Below are 22,926 nucleotides of genomic sequence, written 5' to 3'. Positions count from 1 at the left end.
TTTTCCTAGTAGTGGAGGCTAGCAATGATGGAAGGGTAGGAGTGCGTATAATCCATGGACTCAACATTAGTCATAAAGAACTCACATACTTATTGCAAAAATCTACAAGTCATCAAAAACCAAGCATTACACGCATGCTCCTAGGGGGATAGATTGGTAAGAAAAGACCATCGCTCGTCCCCGACCGCCACTCATAAGGAAGACAATCAAATAACACCTCATGTTTTAAATTTGTTACACAACGTTTACCATACGTGCATGCTACGAGACTTGCAAACTTCAACACAAGTATTCCTAAAATTCACAACTACCCAACTAGAACAACTTTGATATCACTATCTCCATATCTCCAAACAATCATCAAGTATCAAACTTCTCTTAGTATTCAATGCACTTATATGAAAGTTTTTATTATATCCCTCTTTGATGCCCATCATATTAGGACTAATTTCATAACCAAAACAAACTACCATGCTGCTCTAAAGGACTCTAAAAATAATATAAGTGAAGCAAGAGAGTTCGTCTATTTCTATAAAATAAAACCACCACCGTGCTCTAAAAGATATAAGTGAAGCACTAGAGCAAATGACAAACTACTCCAAAAAGATATAAGTGAAGATCAATGAGTAGTCGAATAATTATGCAACCATGTGAAGACTCTCTAACATTTAATAATTTCATATCTTGGTATTTTATTCAAGAAGAAAGCAAAACTAAATAAAATAAAATGACGCTCCAAGCAAAACACATATCATGTGGCGAATAAAAATATAGCTCCAAGTAAAGTTACCGATGAACGAAGACGAAAGAGGGGATGCCTTACGGGGCATCCCCAAGCTTAGGCTCTTTATTGTCCTTGAATATTACCTTGGGGTGCCTTGGGCATCCCCAAGCTTAGGCTCTTGTCACTCCTTATTCCATAGTCCATTGAATCTTTACCCAAAACTTGAAAACTTCACAACACAAAACTTAGCAGAAAACTCGTAAGCTCCGTTAGCGAAATAAAACAAAACACCACTACAAGGTACTGTAATGAACTCATTCTTTATTTATATTGGTGTTAAACCTACTGTATTCCAACTTCTATATGGTTTATAAACTCTTTTACTAGCCATAGATTCATCAAAATAAGTAAACAACACATAGAAAACAGAATCTGTCATAAACAGAACAGTATGTAGTAATCTATGACTAACACAAACTTCTGTAACTCATAAAATTGTCAAATAAATTGCTGGACGTGAGTATTTATCTATTAATCATCTGCAAAAAGAATTAACTAAATATCACTCTCCAATAAAAAATGGCAGCAATTCTCGTGAGCGCTAAAGTTTCTGTTTTTTACAGCAAGATCAACAAGACTTTCCCCAAGTCTTCCCAACGGTTCTATTTGGCACAAACACTAATTAAAACATAAAAACTCAATCATAACAGAGGCTATATAAATTATTTATTACTAAACAGGAGCAAAAAGTAAGGAACAAAAATAAAGTTGGATTGCCTCCCAACAAGCGCTATCGTTTAACGCCCCTAGCTAGGCATGATGATTTCAACGATGCTCACATAAAAGATAAGAATTGTAACATAAAGAGAGCATCATGAAGAATATGACTACCAAATTTAAGTCTAACACACTTCCTATGCATAGGGATTTTGTGAGCAAACAACTTGTGGGAATAAGAATCAACTTGCATAGGAAGGTAAAACAAGCATAACTTCAAAATTTTAAGCACATAGAGAGGAAACTTGATATTATTGCAATTCCTACAAGCATATATTCCTCCCTCATAATAATTTTTATTAGCATCATGAATGAATTCAACAATATAACCAGCACCTAAAGCATTCTTTTCATGATCTACAAGCATAGAAATTTTATTACTCTCCACATAAGCAAAATTCTTCTCATTCGGAATAGTGGGAGTATCATAAGAAACTCGAATACTATAAATTGTTTCCACATTAAAAGAGTAACGTTTAGAAAAGGGGTAACCATAATCATGACAAGTTTTATAAACATAATCACTATTTTTATAGCATAAATATCATCACAATAATCATCATAAGTAGGAGGCTTGCTATCATCATTATAAATTTGCATATCAAAACTTGGGAGACTAAAAATATCATCTTCATTAAACGTGGCATCCCCAAGCTTGGGACAAACATTAATTGCAGCAAATATATTCTCAAAAACATCATCTTCATCAAACATAGCATCCCCAAGCTTGGGCCTTTTCATATCATAAGCATAATCACTCTCATCATTAATAGCATGGATAGCACCAATAGTATAGCAATTTTCATATTCTTCCAAACAAGTGCCAAAAAGATTTTCAAGATCATAAGAAGTATCATTATCTTTCACAATTATATTTTCATGAGGTGCAATACATGAAGGAAATATGCCCTAGAGGCAATAATAAAGTTATTATTTATTTCCTTATATCATGATAAATGTTTATTATTCATGCTAGAATTGTATTAACCGGAAACATAATACATGTGTGAATACATAGACAAACAGAGTGTCAGTAGTATGCCTCTACTTGACTAGCTCGTTAATCAAAGATGGTTATGTTTCCTATCCATAGACAAAGAGTTGTTATTTGATTAACGGGATCACATCATTAGGTGAATAATCTGATTGACATGACCCATTCCATTAGCTTAGCACCCGATCGTTTAGTATGTTGCTATTGCTTTCTTCATGACTTATACATGTTCCTATGACTATGAGATTATGCAACTCCCATTTGCCGGAGGAACACTTTGTGCGCTACCAAACATCACAACGTAACTGGGTGATTATAAAGGTGCTCTACAGGTGTCTCCAAAGGTACATGTTGGGTTGGCGTATTTCGAGATTAGGATTTGTCACTCCGATTGTCGGAGAGGTATCTCTGGGCCCTCTCGGTAATGCACATCACATAAGCCTTGCAAGCATTGCAACTAATGAGTTAGTTGTGAGATGATGTATTACGGAACGAGTAAAGAGACTTGCCGGTAACGAGATTGAACTAGGTATTGAGATACCGACGATCGAATCTCGGGCAAGTAACATACCGATGACAAAGGGAACAACGTATGTTGTTATGCGGTCTAACCGATAAAAGATCTTCGTAGAATATGTAGGAGCCAATATGAGCATCCAGGTTCCGCTATTGGTTATTGACCGAAGACGTGTCTCGGTCATGTCTACATTGTTCTCGAACCCGTAGGGTCCGCACGCTTAAGGTTTCGATGACAGTTATATTATGAGTTTATGAGTTTTGATGTACCGAAGTTTGTTCGGAGTCCCAGATGTGATCAAGGACATCACGAGGAGTCTCGAAATAGTCGATACATAAAGATTGATATATTGGAAGCCTATATTTGGATATCGGAAGTGTTCCGGGTGAAATCAGGATTTTACCGGAGTACCGGGAGGTTACCGGAACCCCCTGGGAGGTATATGGGCCTTAGTGGGCTTTAGTGGAAGAGAGGAGAGGTGGCCAGGGCTGGGCCGCGCGCCCCTCCCTCCCTAGTCCGAATAGGACAAGGAGAGGGGGGCGGCGCCCCCCCCGCCCTTCCTTCTCTCTCTCCTCTTTCCCCCTCCCGAATCCTATTCCAACTAGGAACGGGGGGAATCCTACTCCCGGTGGGAGTAGGACTCCTCCTGGCGCGCCAACCTCCTGGCCGGACGCACCCCCCTTGATCCTTTATATACGGGGGCAGGGGGCACCCCTAGAGACACAAGTTGATCCACGTGATCATATTCTTAGCCGTGTGCGGTGCCCTCTTCCACCATAGTCCTCGATAATATTGTAGCGGTGCTTAGGCGAAGCCCTGCGACGGTAGTACATCAAGATTGTCACCACGCCGTCGTGCTGACGGAACTCTTCCCCGACACTTTGCTGGATCGGAGTCCGGGGATCGTCATCGAGCTGAACGTGTGCTAGAACTCGGAGGTGCCGTAGTTTCTGTACTTGATCAGTCGGGCCGTGAAGACGTAGGACTACATCAACCGCGTTGTGCTAACGCTTCCGCTGACGGTCTACAAGGGTACGTAGATCACACTCTCCCCTCTCGTTGCTATGCATCACCATGATCTTGCGTGTGCGTAGGAATTTTTTTGAAATTACTACGTTCCCCAACAGTGGCATCCGAGCCTAGGTTTTATGTGTTGATGTTATATGCACGAGTAGAACACAAGTGAGTTGTGGGCGATATAAGTCATACTGCTTACCAGCATGTCATACTTTGGTTCGGCGGTATTCTTGGACGAAGCGGCCCGGACCGACATTACGCGTACGCTTACGCGAGACCGGTTCTCCCAACGTGCTTTGCACAAAGGTGGCTAGCGGGTGACAGTTTCTCCAACTTTAGTTGAACCGAGTGTGGCTACGCCCGGTCCTTGTGAAGGTTAAAACAGCACCAACTTGACAAACTATCGTTGTGGTTTTGATGCGTAGGTAAGATTGGTTCTTGCTTAAGCCCGTAGCAGCCACGTAAAACTTGCAACAACAAAGTAGAGGACGTCTAACTTGTTTTTGCAGGGCATGTTGTGATGTGATATGGTCAAGACATGATGCTAAATTTTATTGTATGAGATGATCATGTTTTGTAACCGAGTTATCGGCAACTGGCAGGAGCCATATGGTTGTCGCTTTATTGTATGCAATGCAATCGCGCTGTAATGCTTTACTTTATCACTAAGCGGTTGCGATAGTCGTGGAAGCATAAGATTGGCGAGACGACAATGATGCTACGATGGAGATCAAGGTGTCGCACCGGTGACGATGGTGATCACAACGGTGCTTCGAAGATGGAGATCACAAGCACAAGATGATGATGGTCATATCATATCACTTATATTGATTGCATGTGATGTTTATCTTTTATGCATCTTATCTTGCTTTGATTGACGGTAGCATTATAAGATGATCTCTCACTAATTATCAAGAAGTGTTCTCCCTGAGTATGCACCGTTGCGAAAGTTCTTCGTGCTGAGACACCACGTGATGATCGGGTGTGATAGGCTCTACGTTCAAATACAACGGGTGCAAAACAGTTGCACACGCGGAATACTCAGGTTATACTTGACGAGCCAAGCATATACAGATATGGCCTCGCAACACGGTGAACGAAAGGTCGAGCGTGAATCATATAGTAGATATGATCAACATAGTGATGTTCACCAATGAAACTACTCCATCTCACGTGATGATCGGACATGGTTTAGTTGATTTGGATCACGTAATCACTTAGAGGATTAGAGGGATGTCTATCTAAGTGGGAGTTCTTTAAGTAATATGATTAATTGAACCTAAATTTATCATGAACTTAGTACCTGATAGTATCTTGCTTATTTATGTTTGATTGTAGATAGATGGCCCGTGCTGTTGTTCCGTTGAATTTTAATGCGTTCCTTGAGAAAGCAAAGTTGAAAGCTGATGGTAGCAATTACACGGACTGGGTCCGTAACTTGAGGATTATCCTCATTGCTGCACAGAAGAATTACATCCTAGAAGCACCGCTGGGTGCCAGGCCTGCTACTGGAGCAACACCAGATGTTATGAACGTCTCGCAGAGCAAAGCTGGTGACTACTCGATAGTTCTGTGTGCCATGCTTTACGGCTTAGAATCGGGACTTCAACGACGTTTTGAACGTCATGGAGCATATGAGATGTTCCAGGAGTTGAAGTTAATATTTCAAGCAAATGCCCGGATTGAGAGATATGAAGTCTCCAATAAGTTCTATAGCTGCAAGATGGAGGAGAACAGTTCTGTCAGTGAGCATATACTAAAAATGTCTGGGTGTAATAATCACTTGATTCAATTGGGAGTTAATCTTCCAGATGTTTGCGTCATTGACAGAATTCTCCAATCACTGCCACCAAGCTACAAGAGCTTCGTGATGAACTATAATATGCAAGGGATGAATAAGACTATTCCCGAGCTCTTCGCAATGCTGAAAGCTGCGGAGGTAGAAATCAAGAAGGAGCATCAAGTGTTGATGGTCAACAAGACCACTAGTTTCAAGAAAAAGGGCAAAGGGAAGAAGAAGGGGAACTTCAAAAAGAACAGCAAGCAAGTTGCTACTCAAGAGAAGAAACCCAAACCTGGACCTAAGCCTGAAACTGAGTGCTTCTACTGCAAGCAGACCGGTCACTGGAAGCGGAACTGCCCCAAGTATTTGGCGGCTAAGAAGGATGGCAAGGTGAACAAAGGTATATGTGATATACATGTTATTGATGTGTACCTTACTAATGCTCGCTGTAGCACCTGGGTATTTGATACTGGTTCTGTTGCTAGTATTTGCAACTTGAAACAAGGACTACGGATTAAGCGAAGATTGGCTAAGGACGAGGTGACGATGCGCGTGGGAAATGGTTCCAAAGTCGATGTGATCGCAGTCGGCACGCTACCTCTACATCTACCTTCGGGATTAGTATTAGACCTAAATAATTGTTATTTGGTGCCAGCGTTAAGCATGAACATTACATCTGGATCTTGTTTGATGTGAGACGGTTATTCATTTAAATTATAGAATAATGGTTGTTCTATTTACATGAGAAATATCTTTTATGGTCATGCACCCTTAAGGAGTGGTCTATTTTTATTAAATCTTGATAGTAGTGACACACATATTCATAGTGTTGAAGCCAAAAGATGCAGAGTTGATAATGATAGTGCAACTTATTTGTGGCACTGCCGTTTGGGTCATATCGGTATAAAGCGCATGAAGAAACTCCATACTTATGGGCTTTTGGAACCACTTGATTATGAATCACTTGGTACTTGCGAACCGTGCCTTATGGGTAAGATGACAAAAACACCGTTCTCCGGTACTATGGAGAGAGCAACAAATTTGTTGGAAATCATACATACAGATGTATGTGGTCCGATGAATGTTGAGGCTCGTGGCGGATATCGTTATTTTCTCACCTTCACAGATGACTTAAGCAGATATGGGTATATCTACTTAATGAAACACAAGTCTGAAACGATTGAAAAGTTCAAAGAATTTCAGAGTGAAGTTGAAAATCATCATAACAAGAAAATAAAATTCCTACGATCTGATCGTGGAGGAGAATATTTGAGTTACGAGTTTGGTGTACATTTGAAACAATGTGGAATAGTTTCGCAACTCACGCCACCCGGAACACCACAGCGTAATGGTGTGTCCGAACGTCGTAATCGTACTTTACTAGATATGGTGCGATCTATGATGTCTCTTACTGATTTACCGCTATTGTTTTGGGGATACGCTCTAGAGACGGCCGCATTCACGTTAAATAGGGCACCATCAAAATCCGTTGAGACGACGCCTTATGAACTGCGGTTTGGCAAGAAACCAAAGTTGTCGTTTCTGAAAGTTTGGGGTTGCGATGCTTATGTGAAAAAGCTTCAACCTGATAAGCTCAAACCCAAATCGGAGAAATGTGTCTTCATAGGATATCCAAAGGAAACTATTGGATACACCTTCTATCACAGATCCGAAGGCAAGATTTTTGTTGCTAAATTCGGAAACTTTCTGGAGAAGGAGTATCTCTCGAAAGAAGTGAGTGGGAGGAAAGTAGAACTTGACGAGGTAACTGTACCTACTCCCTTATTGGAAAGTAGTACATCACAGAAACCTATTTCTGTGACACCAACACCAATTAGTGAGGAAGCTAATGATAATGATCATGAAACTTCAGAACAAGATACTACTGAACCTCGTAGATCAACCAGAGTGAGATCCGCACCAGAGTGGTACGGTAATCCTGTTCTGGAAGTCATGCTACTAGATCATGATGAACCTATGAACTATGAAGAAGCGATGGTGAGCCCAGATTCCGCAAAGTGGCTTGAAGCCATGAAATCTGAGATGGGATCCATGTATGAGAACAAAGTATGGACTTTGGTTGACTTGCCCAATGATCGGCAAGCAATTGAGAATAAATGGATCTTCAAGAAGAAGACTGGCGCTGACGGTAATATTACTGTCTACAAAGCTCGACTTGTCGCAAAAGGTTTTCGGCAAGTTCAAGGGATTGACTACGATGAGACCTTCTCACCCGTAGCGATGCTTAAGTCTGTCCGAATCATGTTAGCAATTGGCACATTTTATGATTATGAAATTTGGCAGATGGATGTCAAAACTGCATTCCTGAATGGATTTCTGGAAGAAGAGTTGTATATGATGCAACCAGAAGGTTTTATCGATCCAAAGGGAGCTAACAAAGTGTGCAAGCTCCAGCGATCCATTTATGGACAGGTTCAAGCCTCTCGGAGTTGGAATAAACGCTTTGATAGTGTGATCAAAGTATTTGGTTTTATACAGACTTTTGGAGAAGCCTGTATTTACAAGAAAGTGAGTGGGAGCTCTGTAGCATTTCTGATATTATATGTGGATGACATATTACTAATTGGAAATGATATAGAATTTCTGGATAGCATAAAGGGATACTTGAATAAGAGTTTTTCAATGAAAGACCTCGGTGAAGCTGCTGACATATTAGGCATTAAGATCTATAGAGATAGATCAAGAACCTTAATTGGACTTTAACAAAGCACATACCTTGACAAAGTTTTGAAGAAGTTCAAAATGGATCAAGCAAAGAAAGGGTTCTTGCCTGTGTTACAAGGTGTGAAGTTGAGTAAGACTCAATGCCCGACCACTACAGAAGATAGAGAGAAAATGAAAGATGTTCCCTATGCTTCAACCACAGGCTCTATCATGTATGCAATGCTGTGTACCAGACCCGATGTGTGCCTTGCTATAAGTATAGCAGGGAGGTACCAAAGTAATCCAGGAGGTCAAGAACATCCTGAAATACCTGAAAAGGATTAAGGATATGTTTCTCGTTTATGGAGGTGACAAAGAGCTCATCGTAAATGGTTACGTTGATGCGAGCTTTGACACTGATCCGGACGATTCTAAATCGCAAACCGGATACGTGTTTATATTAAACGGTGGAGCTGTCAGTTGGTGCAGTTCTAAACAAAGCGTCATGGCGGGATCTACGTGTGAAGCGGAATACATAGCTGCTTCGGAAGCAGCAAATGAAGGAGTCTGGATGAAGGAGTTCATATCCGATCTAGGTGTCATACCTATTGCATCGGGTCCAATGAAAATCTTTTGTGACAATACAGGTGCAATTGCCTTGGCAAAGGAATCTAGATTTCACAAGAGAACCAAGCACATCAAGAGATGCTTCAATTCCATCCGGGATCTAGTCCAGGTGGGAGGCATAGAGATTTGCAAGATACATACGGATCTGAATATAGCAGACCCATTGACTAAGCCTCTTCCACGAGCAAAACATGATCAGCACCAAGGCTCCATGGGTGTTAGAATCATTACTGTGTAATCTAGATTATTGACTCTAGTGCAAGTGGGAGACTGAAGGAAATATGCCCTAGAGGCAATAATAAAGTTATTATTTACTTCCTTATATCATGATAAATGTTTATTATTCATGCTAGAATTGTATTAACCGGAAACATAATACATGTGTGAATACATAGATAAACAGAGTGTCACTAGTATGCCTCTACTTGACTAGCTCGTTAATCAAATATGGTTATGTTTCCTAACCATAGACAAAGAGTTGTTATTTGATTAACCGGATCACATCATTAGGTGAATGATCTGATTGACATGACCCATTCCATTAGCTTAGCACCCGATCGTTTAGTATGTTGCTATTGCTTTCTTCATGACTTATACATGTTCCTATGACTATGAGATTATGCAACTCCTGTTTGCCGGAGGAACACTTTGTGTGCTACCAAACGTCACAACGTAACTGGGTGATTATAAAGGTGCTCTACAGGTGTCTCCAAAGGTACATGTTGGGTTGGCGTATTTCGAGATTAGGATTTGTCACTCCGATTGTCGGAGAGGTATCTCTGGGACCTCTCGGTAATGCACATCACATAAGCCTTGCAAGCATTGCAACTAATGAGTTAGTTGTGAGATGATGTATTACGGAACGAGTAAAGAGACTTGCCGGTAACGAGATTGAACTAGGTATTGAGATACCAACGATCGAATCTCGGGCAAGTACCATACCGATGACAAAGGGAACAACGTATGTTGTTATGCGGTCTAACCGATAAAAGATCTTCGTAGAATATCTAGGAGCCAATATGAGCATCCAGGTTCTGTTGGAAATATGCCCTAGAGGCAATAATAAAAGCAGCATTATTATATTTCCTTGTTCATGATAATTGTCTTTATTCATGCTATAATTGTGTTATCCGGAAATCGTAATACATGTGTGAATAATAAACACCAACATGTCCCTAGTAAGCCTCTAGTTGACTAGCTCGTTGATCAACAGATAGTTACGGTTTCCTGACTATGGACATTGGATGTCATTGATAACGAGATCACATCATTAGGAGGCAGCACATGGCAGCCTCGGAGGCAGCACATGAAGCAATTTGGGTGAAGGAGTTCATCACCGACCTAGGAGTCATACCCAATGCGTCGGGGCCAATCAAACTCTTCTGTGACAACACTGGAGCTATTGCACTTGCCAAGGAGCCCAGGTTTCACAAGAAGACCAGGCACATCAAGCGTCGCTTCAACTCCATTCGTGAAAATGTTCAAGATGGAGACATAGATATTTGTAAAGTACACACGGACCTGAATATAGCAGATCCATTGACTAAACCTCTCCCTAGAGCAAAACATGATCAACACCAGAATTCCATGGGTGTTCGATTCATCACAATGTAACTAGATTATTGACTCTAGTGCAAGTGGGAGACTGTTGGAAATATGCCCTAGAGGCAATAATAAAAGCATTATTATTATATTTCCTTGTTCATGATAATTGTCTTTATTCATGCTATAATTGTGTTATCCGGCAATCGTAATACATGTGTGAATAATAGACACCAACATGTCCCTAGTAAGCCTCTAGTTGACTAGCTCGTTGATCAACAGAAAGTCATGGTTTCCTGACTATGGACATTGGATGTCATTGATAATGAGATCACATCATTAGGAGAATGATGTGATGGACAAGACCCAATCCTAAACATAGCATAAGATCGTATAGTTCGTTTGCTAGAGTTTTTCCAATGTCAAGTATCTTTTCCTTAGACCATGAGATCGTGTAACTCCCGGATACCGTAGGAGTGCTTTGGGTGTACCAAACGTCACAACGTAACTGGGTGACTATAAAGGTATACTACGGGTATCTCCAAAAGTGTCCGTTGGGTTGACACGGATCAAGACTGGGATTTGTCACTCCGTATGACGGAGAGGTATCACTGGGCCCACTCGGTAATACATCATCATTATGAGCTCAAAGTGACCAAGTGTCTAGTCACGGGATCATGCATTACGGTACGAGTAAAGTGACTTGCCGGTAATGAGATTGAACAAGGTATTGGGATACCGACGATCGAATCTCGGGCAAGTAGCATACCGATTGACAAAGGGAATTGTATACGGGGTTGCTTGAATCCTCGACATCGTGGTTCATCCGATGAGATCATCGAGGAGCATGTGGGAGCCAACATGGGTATCCAGATCCCGTTGTTGGTTATTGACCGGAGAGTGATCTCGGTCATGTCTACATGTCTCCCGAACCCGTAGGGTCTACACACTTAAGGTTCGGTGACGCTAGGGTTGTAGGGATATGTATATGCAGTAACCCGAATGTTGTTCGGAGTCCCGGATGAGATCCCGGACGTCATGAGGAGTTCCGAAATGGTCCGGAGGTAAATAATTATATATAGGAAGTGCTATTTCGGCCGTCGGGACAAGTTTCGGGGTCACCGGTATTGTACCGGGACCACCGGAAGGGTCCCGGGGGTCCACCGGGTGGGGCCACCTGCCCCGGGGGGCCACATGGGCTGTAGGGGTGTGCGCCTTGGCCTATATGGGCCAAGGGCACCAGCCCCAAGAGGCCCATGCGCCAGGAGATCAAGAAAGGAAGAGTCCTAAAGGGGGAAGGCACCTCCTAGTTGCCTTGGGGAGGAGGGATTCCTCCCTTGGCCGCCGCCCCCCTAGGAGATTGCATCTCCTAGGGCCGCCCCCCCCCCTAGGCTCCCTATATATAGTGGGGGAAGGAGGGCCTCTCATACCATGCCTTTGGTGCCTCCCTCTCCCTCTCCGACACATCCTCCTCCTCCATAGAGCTTGGCGAAGCCCTGCCGGAGTACTGCAGCTCCATCACCACCACGCCGCCGTGCTGCTGCTGGAGCCATCTTCCTCAACCTCTTCTCCCCCTTGCTGGATCAAGAAGGAGGAGACATTACGCTGACCGTACGTGTGTTGACTGCGGAGGTGTCGTCCGTTCGGCGCTAGGATCTCCGGTGATTTGGATCACGTCGAGTACGCCTTCCTCATCCCCGTTCTTTGAACGCTTCCACGCGTGATCTACAAAGGTATGTAGATGCAATCCGATCACTCGTTGCTAGATGAACTCCTAGATGGATCTTGGTGAAACTGTAGGAAAATTTTTGTTTTCTGCAACGTTCCCCAATAGGTTCCGCTATTGGTTATTGACCGGAGACGTGTCTCGGTCATGTCTACATTGTTCTCGAACCCGTAGGGTCCGCACGCTTAAGGTTTCGATGACAGTTATATTATGAGTTTATGAGTTTTGATGTACCGAAGTTTGTTCGGAGTCCCGGATGTGATCAAGGACATGACGAGGAGTGTCGAAATGGTCGAGACATAAAGATTGATATATTGGAAGCCTATATTTGGATATCGGAAGTGTTCCGGGTGAAATCGGGATTTTACCGGAGTACCGGGAGGTTACCGGAACCCCCCGAGAGGTATATGGGCCTTAGTGGGCTTTAGTGGAAGAGAGGAGAGGTGGCCAGGGCTGGGCCGCGCGCCCCTCCCCCCCCCTAGTCCGAATAGGACAAGGAGAGGGGGGCGGCGCCCCCCCTTCCTTCTCTCTCTCCTCTTTCCCCCTCCCGAATCCTATTCCAACTTGGAACGGGGGGAATCCTACTCCCGGTGGGAGTAGGACTCCTCCTGGCGCGCCAACCTCCTGGCCGGCCGCACCCCCCTTGATCCTTTATATACGGGGGCAGGGGGCACCCCTAGAGACACAAGTTGATCCACGTGATCATATTCTTAGCCATGTGCGGTGCCCCCTTCCACCACAGTCCTCGATAATATTGTAGCGGTGCTTAGGCGAAGCCCTGCGACGGTAGTACATCAAGATCGTCACCACGCCGTCGTGCTGACGGAACTCTTCCCCGACACTTTGCTGGATCGGAGTCCGGGGATCGTCATCGAGCTGAATGTGTGCTAGAACTCGAAGGTGTCGTAGTTTTGGTACTTGATCGGTCGGGCCGTGAAGATGTACGACTACATCAACCGCGTTGTGCTAACGCTTCCGCTGTCTGTCTACAAGGGTACGTAGATCACACCCTCCCCTCTTGTTGCTATGCATCACCATGATCTTGCGTGTGCGTAGGAAATTTTTTGAAATTACTACATTCCCCAACAATACACTACAGGAATCAGCTAATTTTCCGTCTGTGGTTGTCTTTGCCGTCAGTTTCTCGTCGGGCCTGACGGCAAAGACCAATTTTGCCGTCAACTGCAGATGGCAAAGAGATACTGATGGCAAACAACTCACTTTGCCATCTGCTAAAAAAATACTGACGGCAAAATAGAATTTGCCGTCTGCCAAAAGAAATACAGACAACAAACAGCTAATTTTGCCGTGTGCTAAAAATATTCTGCCGGAAAAATAGGCTTTGCCGTCTACAAAAAAAATGCAGACGGCAAAATAGGCTATTTGCCGTCTGTATTTTATTTGGCAGACGACAAAGAGAAAACACACCACGCGGATCGATCACGCGGATCGCTGACGTGGCATGATCTAAAACACACATCCCCCCACCCACCCACCGCGGCGGTCAAACACATGCACGCCCCTGCCCACCCACGAACACAACACGCACGCGCCCGCACGACCCGCCCCCACCACCACGCGCATGTCTCCTCTCCATCTCCCCCGACTCCCTCAATCCTCTATCTCCTTCTCTCGAGCAGAGGCTCGTCGGCGGGCAGCATCCTCCTCTCTCCTCCCCAGAGCAGCCGACCGCCGCCGGCCAGGGCCCGACCGCCCGTCTGGCTACCCTGAGCTGCAGCGCGCCGCTGGCCAGCGCCCGCCCGCCCGTCCGGCGCCCTCGAGCAGCCGCGCGCTGCTTGTCAGCGCCCGCCCGCCCGTCCGGCGACCCCGAGCTGCCATGCGCCGCTGGCCAGCGCTCGCCTGTCCGATGCCCTCGAGCAACCGCCTGCTGCGGGCCTGCGCCCGTCCAGCGCCCCCCAGCCACCGCATGCTCCTCTAGTGCACCCGAGCGGCCGGACTCCGCGCCCCTCGCCGTCCGTCCGGCGCCGCACCCGCCCGTCACCGAGCTGCCAGACTCCACACCCCTTGTCCGTCCGTCCGGCGCCGTGGCCGTCGCCCAAGTGCAGCTCTGCCATCGTTGCCGCATGAAGATCCCCCAACTCGCCAGCGCTGCGTGAAGCTCCGCCCCAACTCTCTTCGGCGGCTCCTCCGTCCGGCTTGGCCACCAAACAACAGCAGGGAACGGCCGACCGTCGACGATGACTACGTGTGATGTGCCCCTCTTGGCGCGGGCGATGGGCAGCTCTGCTCCGGTGAGCTCGGCCTTGGTCCGATTTGGATCAACATCAGTTGGACGAGATGCTCTGTTCCAACGTCAGGAGGAAACTAGTTTTTTTATTAGTATTTTTGTTATCTGATGCATGCACGGTGTACCGTTGACAGATGTTGCAGTCCGTGTTGTGTGTGAAGCTATTTTTTTAATAATAAAAAATTTCTTTGCCGTCTATACATTAGTCCGGTTGACAACAAAGAACACATTTTGACTGACAGCAAAGACACGGTCTTTGCCGTCTGTTACTATTTTGGTTGACGGCAAAGTCACAGTTTGGCAGACGGCAAAGACTTTGCCGTCTGCCTGATAAAAAACTGACGGTGAAGTACTCTTTGCCGACTTTGGCTTTGCCGTCTGTATTTTAGCCATTGCCGTCTGTACTTGCCAGATGGCAAAATGTCTGATTCCTGTAGTGATAGTAATAGGAGCAACATTACTTGGGAGAGATATCTTTTTACCTCTCTTTGTTTTTTCTTTTCTTCTTCTTCATCACATCATGTGTGGGTTCAATCCTCTTTTTGGAGCTCCTTATTAATGAGATTTGTTGAATAGGAGGCTCCTCCTCGTTACCTGATTCATCATAAGAAATAATAGAAGGATGTTGGGAAGTCTCTTCCCTTTCATTAGTATTCTCTTCATCTTCTATTTGTTTTCTTTTCTTTGTGTAATTGGCAATATAAAGATTTTCAATACAATTCACCGCAAAATACATATAAATTTTCTCTAGATCAAAATCAAGGAATCTATCAAGATTAAACTTTGGAATACCCTCAGTTATACGTTTCATTTCCTCATACCCCAAAAGAAGACTAAGCTCTTTATGATGATCAAGGGTAATCAAATTATCACAATTTTTTGATACGATTCGGTCATGAAACAATTTACATTGGAGATTTAAATGACCATGTTCATTGCAAAGTTCACAAGGGGCACGAAAAGTATTGAATATTTCAGCACAAACATCAAGACTTTCTTACAACAATTTAGTTTCTAAATACTTATGCCTCTTGCAATATCTATTTGCCTATTTGGTGTATACTTGCAAACCAAATGCACTCCACAAAAATTGACATGTTTATAGGAGACATTTTCATCATAACTAGTCCAATCATCATTAGTACCATGGATATTCAAGGAGTTCATACTAACAACATTACAATCATGCTCATCATTCAAAGATTTAGTGCCAAACATTTTAATGCATTCTTCTTCTAACACTTTGGCACAATTTTCCTTTCCATCATACTCACGAAAGATATTAAAAAGATGAAGCGTATGAGGCAAACTCAATTCCATATTTTTTAGTTTTCTTTTATAAACTAGACTAGTGCTAAAACAAGAAACTAAAAGACTCGATTGCAAGATCTAAAGATATACCTTCAAGCACTCACCTCCCCGGCAACGGCGCCAGAAAAGAGCTTGATGTCTACTACACAATCTTCTTCTTGTAGACGTTGTTGGGACTCCAAGTGCAGAGGTTTATAGGACAGTAGCAAATTTCCCTCAAGTGGATGACCTAAGGTTTATCAATCCGTAGGAGGAGTAGGATGAAGATGGTCTCTCTCAAGCAACCCTGCAACCAAATAACAAAGAGTCTCTTGTGTCTCCAACACACGCAATACAATGGTAAATTGTATAGGTGCACTAGTTCGGCGAAGAGATGGTGATACAAGTGGTATATGGATGGTACATAAAGGTTTTTGTAATCTGAAAATATAAAAACAACAACGTAACTAATGATAAAAGTGAGCACAAACGGTATTGCAATGCGTTGAAACAAGGCCTAGGGTTAATACTTTCACTAGTGCAAGTCCTCTCAACAATAATAACATAATTGGATCACATAACTATCCCTCAACATGCAACAAAGAGTCACTCCAAAGTCACTAATAGCGGAGAACAAACGAAGAGATTATGGTAGGGTACGAAACCACCTCAAAGTTATTCTTTCCATTCAATCCGTTGGGCTATTCCTATAAGTGTCACAAACAGCCCTAGAGTTTGTACTAGAGTAACACCCTAAAACACAAATCAACCAAAACCCTAATGTCACCTAGATACTCCAATGTCACCTCAAATATCCGTGGATATGATTATACGATATGCATCACACAATCTCAGATTCATCTATTGAACCAACACATAGGACCTCAAAGAGTGCCCCAAAGTTTCTACCGGATAGTCAAAATGAAAACGTGTGCCAACCCCTATGCATAGGTTCATGGGCGGAACCCGCAAGTTGATCACCAAAACATACATCAAGTGAATCAATAGAATAACCCATTGTCACCACGGTTATCCCACGCAAGACATACATCAAGTGTTCTCAAATCCTTAAAGACTCAATCCGATAAGATAACTTCAAAGGGAAAACTCAATCCATTACAAGAGAGTAGAGGGGGAGAAACATCATAAGATCCAACTATAATAGCAAAGCTCGCGATACATCAAGATCGTGCCACCCCAAGAACACGAGAGAGAGAGAGAGAGAGAGAGAGAGCAAACACATAGCTACTGGTACATACCCTCAGCCCCGAGGGAGAACTACTCCCTCCTCGTCATGGAGAGCACCGGGATGATGAAGATGATCACTGGAGAGGGATTGCCCCCTCCGGCAGGGTGGCAGAACGGGTCTAGATTGGTTTTTGGTGGCTACGGAGTCTTCTGGCGGCGGAATTCCTGATCTATTGTGCTCCCCGATCGTTTTAGGGTATATGGAGATATATAGGCAGGAGAAGTACGTCAGGGGGGCCACGAGGGGCCCACGAGGATGGAGGGCGCGCCCAGGGGGTGGGCGCGCCCCCTGCCTCGGGGCTTCCTCGTTGCTTCCCTTACGTGGACTCCAAGTCTCCCGGGTTGCTTTCCTTCCGAAAATAAGTTCCATGAAGTTTCAGGTCAATTGGACTCCATTTGATTTTCCTTTTCTGCGGTACTCTAAAACAAGGAAAAAACAGAAACTGGCACTGGGCTCTGGGTTAATAGGTTAGTCCCAAAAATGATATAAAAGTGGATAATAAAGCCCATAAACATCCAAAACAGAGGATAATATAGCATGGAGCAATCAAAAATTATAGATACGTTGGAGATGTATCAAGGACATAGGGCAATATCTCTTTGAGAGTGCCGGAACCAGGGTAAAACCTCACGGTCATTATTACCATCGTTAGGTTAGGTCATCAGCTCATGATTCCTTGCACAAAATTCGACGGAATCGACTCCGTCAGTAACAGTTTCACCAAGCATACAACAAATAAAAAGGTGGATCCCTTCAGAACTTCAACATCTCCTGATAACGCCCACACGTGTGGCATACTAGACTTCTGCCCACACATCTTGTGTGGCGTGAGCAGGAGGCAGCCCACGCGTGTGGGCGAACATTAGACTTGCCCACACGTGTGGGCGCAACTACTTAGTGACACACGCCCAACAAGTACCACTCATCCTCACCCCGCGTGTGTGGCACGAAGCAAATATGCCCACACGTCCAGGCGCAGCTACGTTACGTACCCGCGGGATGACGATATAATTGCCAACCGGGATGGCAGATGTAGTTATGCGGTATGGCAAACGCAGTTGTAAAAACATGGTAACTATCTCTGTTTTGGTTAACTATAGTTGCCACGTCTAATTTATGATAGTTACCGCGTGTAATGAAAACATAGTTGTCTTGTGTGATTAACTACTTATCACATATAGTCAAACAATAGTTGCCATGTGTGTTTACCTAGTGCCACGTGTGGTTCAACCATAGTTGCCATGTATGATTAATCACAGTGGCTATGTGTGTTTACCATGGTTGCTACGTACGCGCAGCTGCAGTTGCTGTCTAGCAACAAAGATAGTTGCTATGTGTGTTTACCTAGTTGCCACGTACGCGCAACAGCAATTGCCATCCAACAACGTACGAGTGTTGTGTGGGCGAAAAACAGTTCGCCCACACAGCGCAGTTGGAAAACCGCGTGCTGCGGGGCGTGTGGGCGAACTCTCCAACGCACACACACACGATGATGCCCACGTGGCACTCAGATTCTAACAGATTTCTTTAGAATTCGTGTAAACCAAAATCAACATGGATCAACGAATGTGGGCGATGTGCAAACATGCCACACGTGTGGGCATTATCATTTGGGCAAAGCTTTGCTTCTAGTTTGATGGTTCCGAATTTCAGTTACCGAACTTCAATGAATTTTTGTGACTTTGGTCTCCGTTCGAGGCAAAGGACCAAAGCATTCTCTTCAAATTCAACTGATTTTTCCTGTGGAAAATATTATGTTATTTTATAATTCTTACGTACAACTAAAATGACTAGCTGAAATATTTTGACCGAAAGTTAAATATTTTGGTACCTACAGAAATTATTGAAATTCAGTGAATTTCTATGAAATTTCGGCAAAAGTGAAAACCTACTCCCAAGGCTGTTGCTATCATCTTAGTACCCTGGTAGGAAGAGGGGGAACCCTCATGTAATACTCTTGCAGTCTAAAATGATAGTTGCACACAATCAATTACGATTCTCTCAAAAACATTAGTGATAGACGGAATACACAATGTAAGGAAGAATAACGGCAATCGTACACATCGCACACGATGGACACCAGCGTGCACGTACGTTGTACGTCAGACAGGCAGCTCAGCCGGCTGCTGCTGGGGTGCGCCGGTGATGATGACAGCGGTGCGGCACAGCGGGCACGTGGCCTGCTGGTGCAGCCACCGGTCGACGCAGATCACATGGAACAGGTGCCCGCACGCTGGCAACCGACGGACCATCTCCGTGACACATAGCGGCGCGAGGCAAATGACGCACTCCTCCGCCACGGCGGCACCCTCAAACTCGAACGGCGCCGGGAGCTTCGCCGAGATCGTGGCTGCATCAATCCCACCGCCAGGACGACATGACAGCGTGCAGATGACTATGGCCGCAAGGAAGAGGCTGACGGTGAAGGCCGCGAAGACGAGGTTGCGCATGGTTTCGTTCCCAATGAGCGGGTAAACGACGAACAAAATAACTGAGAGAACGAAGAGGGAGATGCACAACCATCGGCGCCCGGACCCAGACCCGGACCCGGACGGCGCCACCGTCGTGTTGGTAGCGCTAGTGCCGTCCATGGGGCTAGACCCTAAAGGCGATCGAGTACACGCTACGCACGTGAAGAAGCTGTGGCGGCGACGGAACCGGCCGGACGGGAAGAAGCAGATCGATTATGATCGGACTGGATCACGTTGGTGTTGTTAATATTGGAACAGGTAGTATTTAAGGAAGATTCTACTAGGCGCAAGCCAAGGAATTCGAGCTTTCCGGTTTGAGAGCGTATGGACGGAAGATTGCAATTTGCAAGTAATTAACGTGACAAGCTTTTTTCTAATTTTCTAATATCTTATATCTTATACCTTATTATTATCTTATCATATATGTTGGACCCCAATAACTGTCGAGCGTTCGGTCTGGGGGAGCCCCTCGTTCGGTCCGGTGGGAGGCATCGATCGAACGCATGCGTTCGGGACGAGAATCATCCAGCCCGAACACCCTACCTCAGCGGCCTATAGGCCTTTTTGTTGTGAAACAAGAAAAAGAAAGAAAGGCCCAGTTTGCACCAATTTTTACTGTGAATAAAAAACACCACTATTGAACGTGACTAATAAAGGCCAGATTTTGCTCCACTCAAAAAAAGGCCAGATTTTGCCATGCACTAAAAAATAATCACAAATGCTCCAAAAAAATGCATGAATGAACCATGAGATCACTACCACTATAAGATGAATGAACCAGAAAGATCTTCCTTGCAAAGATGTCAAAATGTATGAATTTTCCATGGCAATTATTGTTGTTTACTAATAAAAAACATGGAAAAAATTTGCAGTGGGGACACATATGAACTTGCCATCACCGAAAAAGTCCAATAAGAAATGTCGTGATAGATAAAAAATTTGAAAACACAAGATACTACTAAAAAAATCCCAATGGTTTCAAACCAAAAATTGCCATCATCAATATAAACAAATTTTGCCATGGTCAAAAAAGATCTTTTTTTTGTGAAATGGCACAAAATAGAAAGAAAAAGTTCATGGCAGTTTGCACCAGTACCGTGATGGCAAGAAATATGGACTAAAATATATATGCTTTTACTATATAAATTCACCATCATGTGAAGCACAAAACAAAAAATGCACCGTGTTAATATAGATAAATTCACCATGTTAATATAGGTCAAATAAAATAGTAAATTTTTCCATTACAATAAAAGTTAAAAATTGCCATGGGAATTTAGATAAATTTGCCATGTTAATACAGGTAAATTAGCCATGGCAAAATAAAAAGTAAACTTTCCATGGAAATAAAGGTTAAATATTGCCATGGGGATTTAGGTAAAATGGCCATGTTAATAAGGGTCAATTTGCCATCGGCAAATAAAAAAAGTAAAACTTTCCATGGCAATAAAAGTTAAATATTGCCATGTAGATTTAGGTAAGTTTGCCGTGTTAATGAAGGTATATTAGCCATGGCGACAAAATAGTAAAACTTGACATGGCAATAAAAGTTTAATATTGCCATGGGGATTTAAGTAAATTTTCCATGTTAATAAAAAGTCAAATAAATAGTAAAACTTTCCATGGCAATAAAAGTTTAATATTGTCATGGGGATTTAGGTAAATTTACCATGTTAATAAAAGGTAAAGTTGACATGGCAAATAAATAGTAAAACTTGCCATGGCAATAAATGTTAAAAAAATGTCATAAAGATTTAGGTAAATTTGCCATGTTAATAAAGGTGAAACAATTAGTAAAACATGGCCTGGCAATATTTTCCATTTTATGTTGTTTTTGAAAAATTTCAAGAAGTATAGTGACAACTTCAAAAGCCAAAAAGTTGCCATGGAAAGAAAGCAATGAATTTGCCATGTTTCGAGAACTAAATTTGCCATGCTTCGATAACTATATTTGCCATCTTCCAGGAAGCAAATTTTCTATGATGAGTAAACTAAATTTGCCATGATGAATTAACTAAAATTTTGATGTTTACATGGAAGAAAGTATACGATTAGTTGCCACGTTTGAAAACAGTAAAACCACGCCATGATCCAAAATCAAAAGTTGCCACGGCAAGAAAGCAACAGATTTTCCATAATCCAAGAACTAAATTTGCCATGATTCCCTAACTATATTTACCATCTTCCAGGAAAATTTAAGAAAAATTGTACAGTGAGACGGTAAATTTAAGAAAAAATTGTATAATGGGACATGGCAACTTTGGAGGCAAAAAATATACATCAGAGTTGTGGTAATTGTGTCTATTCTCGAGGAATATCGTGCTAAATATGATGGCAAATATGTGTCTAATACAATTGTAACTATTTTAAGCAGAACCTCGGGTACACACAAAACTAAACTAACTTTAGTATATAGCAAACTTACTAATTGATCACAACTTGAGTCAGAAAATCAGCTAGCAAAAATATCGCAGAATTTGAGACACTAGTAGAAAACAGGGCTATGGTCCAGGCCGGCTCAGCCCATTAGTCCCGGTTCAGTGTAGAACCGGGACTAATGTGGGCATTGGTCCCGGTTCGTGAGCCCAGGGGGCCGGTCGTACCACGTGGGCCATTGGTCCCGGTTCGTCTGGACCTTTTGGTCCCGGTTGGTGGGACGAACCGGGACCAATGGGCCTCGCTCCTGGCCCACCACCATTGGTCCCGGTTGGTGGCCTGAACCGGGACCAAAGGCTCCCCTTTAGTCCCGGTTCTTGCCACAAACCGGGACCAATGAGGTGCCTATATATACCCTCGCCCGCGAGCAGAGCACTGGAGTGCTCTGTTTTTCTCTGGCTGGCGAGGGGAGGGGTTTGTGGTGCTCTAGCTCACCTCCTATGCACATGAGGTGTTCGATGGAATGCCCGAGCCACACTACTTAAACTTTCTCCTCCCGAAGCTCGACCTCCAAGCTCCATTTTCCTCGATATTTGTCTAGATTTAGCGGTCCGTCACGCCCCGTCCCCGTCTTCACCGCCGTCGATCACCCGCGCTGATCTCATCACCGACACCACCGTGGTGAGCCTCTTGTTCTTATCTTCTTTTTGAAAGAAAAAATATTCTTACTTGTCTGTTTAGATAGATACTTGTATCATTTTCTTACATTTATTATTGCATCTTATATAGTGCGATGGTTTTGGTATCCGCCCCCGTCGGCCCTCGTCCTGTCTATGATTCGGATTTGGTATGTATATTATCTTCATAACTATTGGTTCATTTATTGTTTATGAAAATTATGCCGACCAACGTGACATAGAT

General features: G+C 43.7%; 1 protein-coding gene across 1 annotated transcript; it reads right to left on the bottom strand.

Moving 5' to 3' along the window:
- Nucleotides 1–19,260: 19,260 nt before the first annotated feature.
- LOC147988476 (RING-H2 finger protein ATL40-like) lies at nt 19,261–19,749 on the bottom strand. The gene has a single exon (XM_087534888.1). The coding sequence runs from the start codon at nt 19,747–19,749 to the stop codon at nt 19,261–19,263; it is 489 nt and encodes a 162-aa protein (XP_087391014.1).
- Nucleotides 19,750–22,926: the final 3,177 nt, after the last annotated feature.

This window comes from Triticum urartu, chromosome 1A (assembly GCF_056163025.1).
Source record: "Triticum urartu cultivar PI428250 chromosome 1A, HENAU_Tu73, whole genome shotgun sequence".
Lineage (NCBI taxonomy): Eukaryota > Viridiplantae > Streptophyta > Magnoliopsida > Poales > Poaceae > Triticum > Triticum urartu.
Note: the sequence above shows the minus strand (reverse complement) of the source record. Positions and strands in the feature narration are given on the sequence as shown.

What these genes read in the sequence shown, in the direction of transcription:
- LOC147988476 (XM_087534888.1), bottom strand. Translation starts at nt 19,749, where the DNA reads ATGGACGGCACTAGCGCTACCAACACGACGGTGGCGCCGTCCGGGTCC.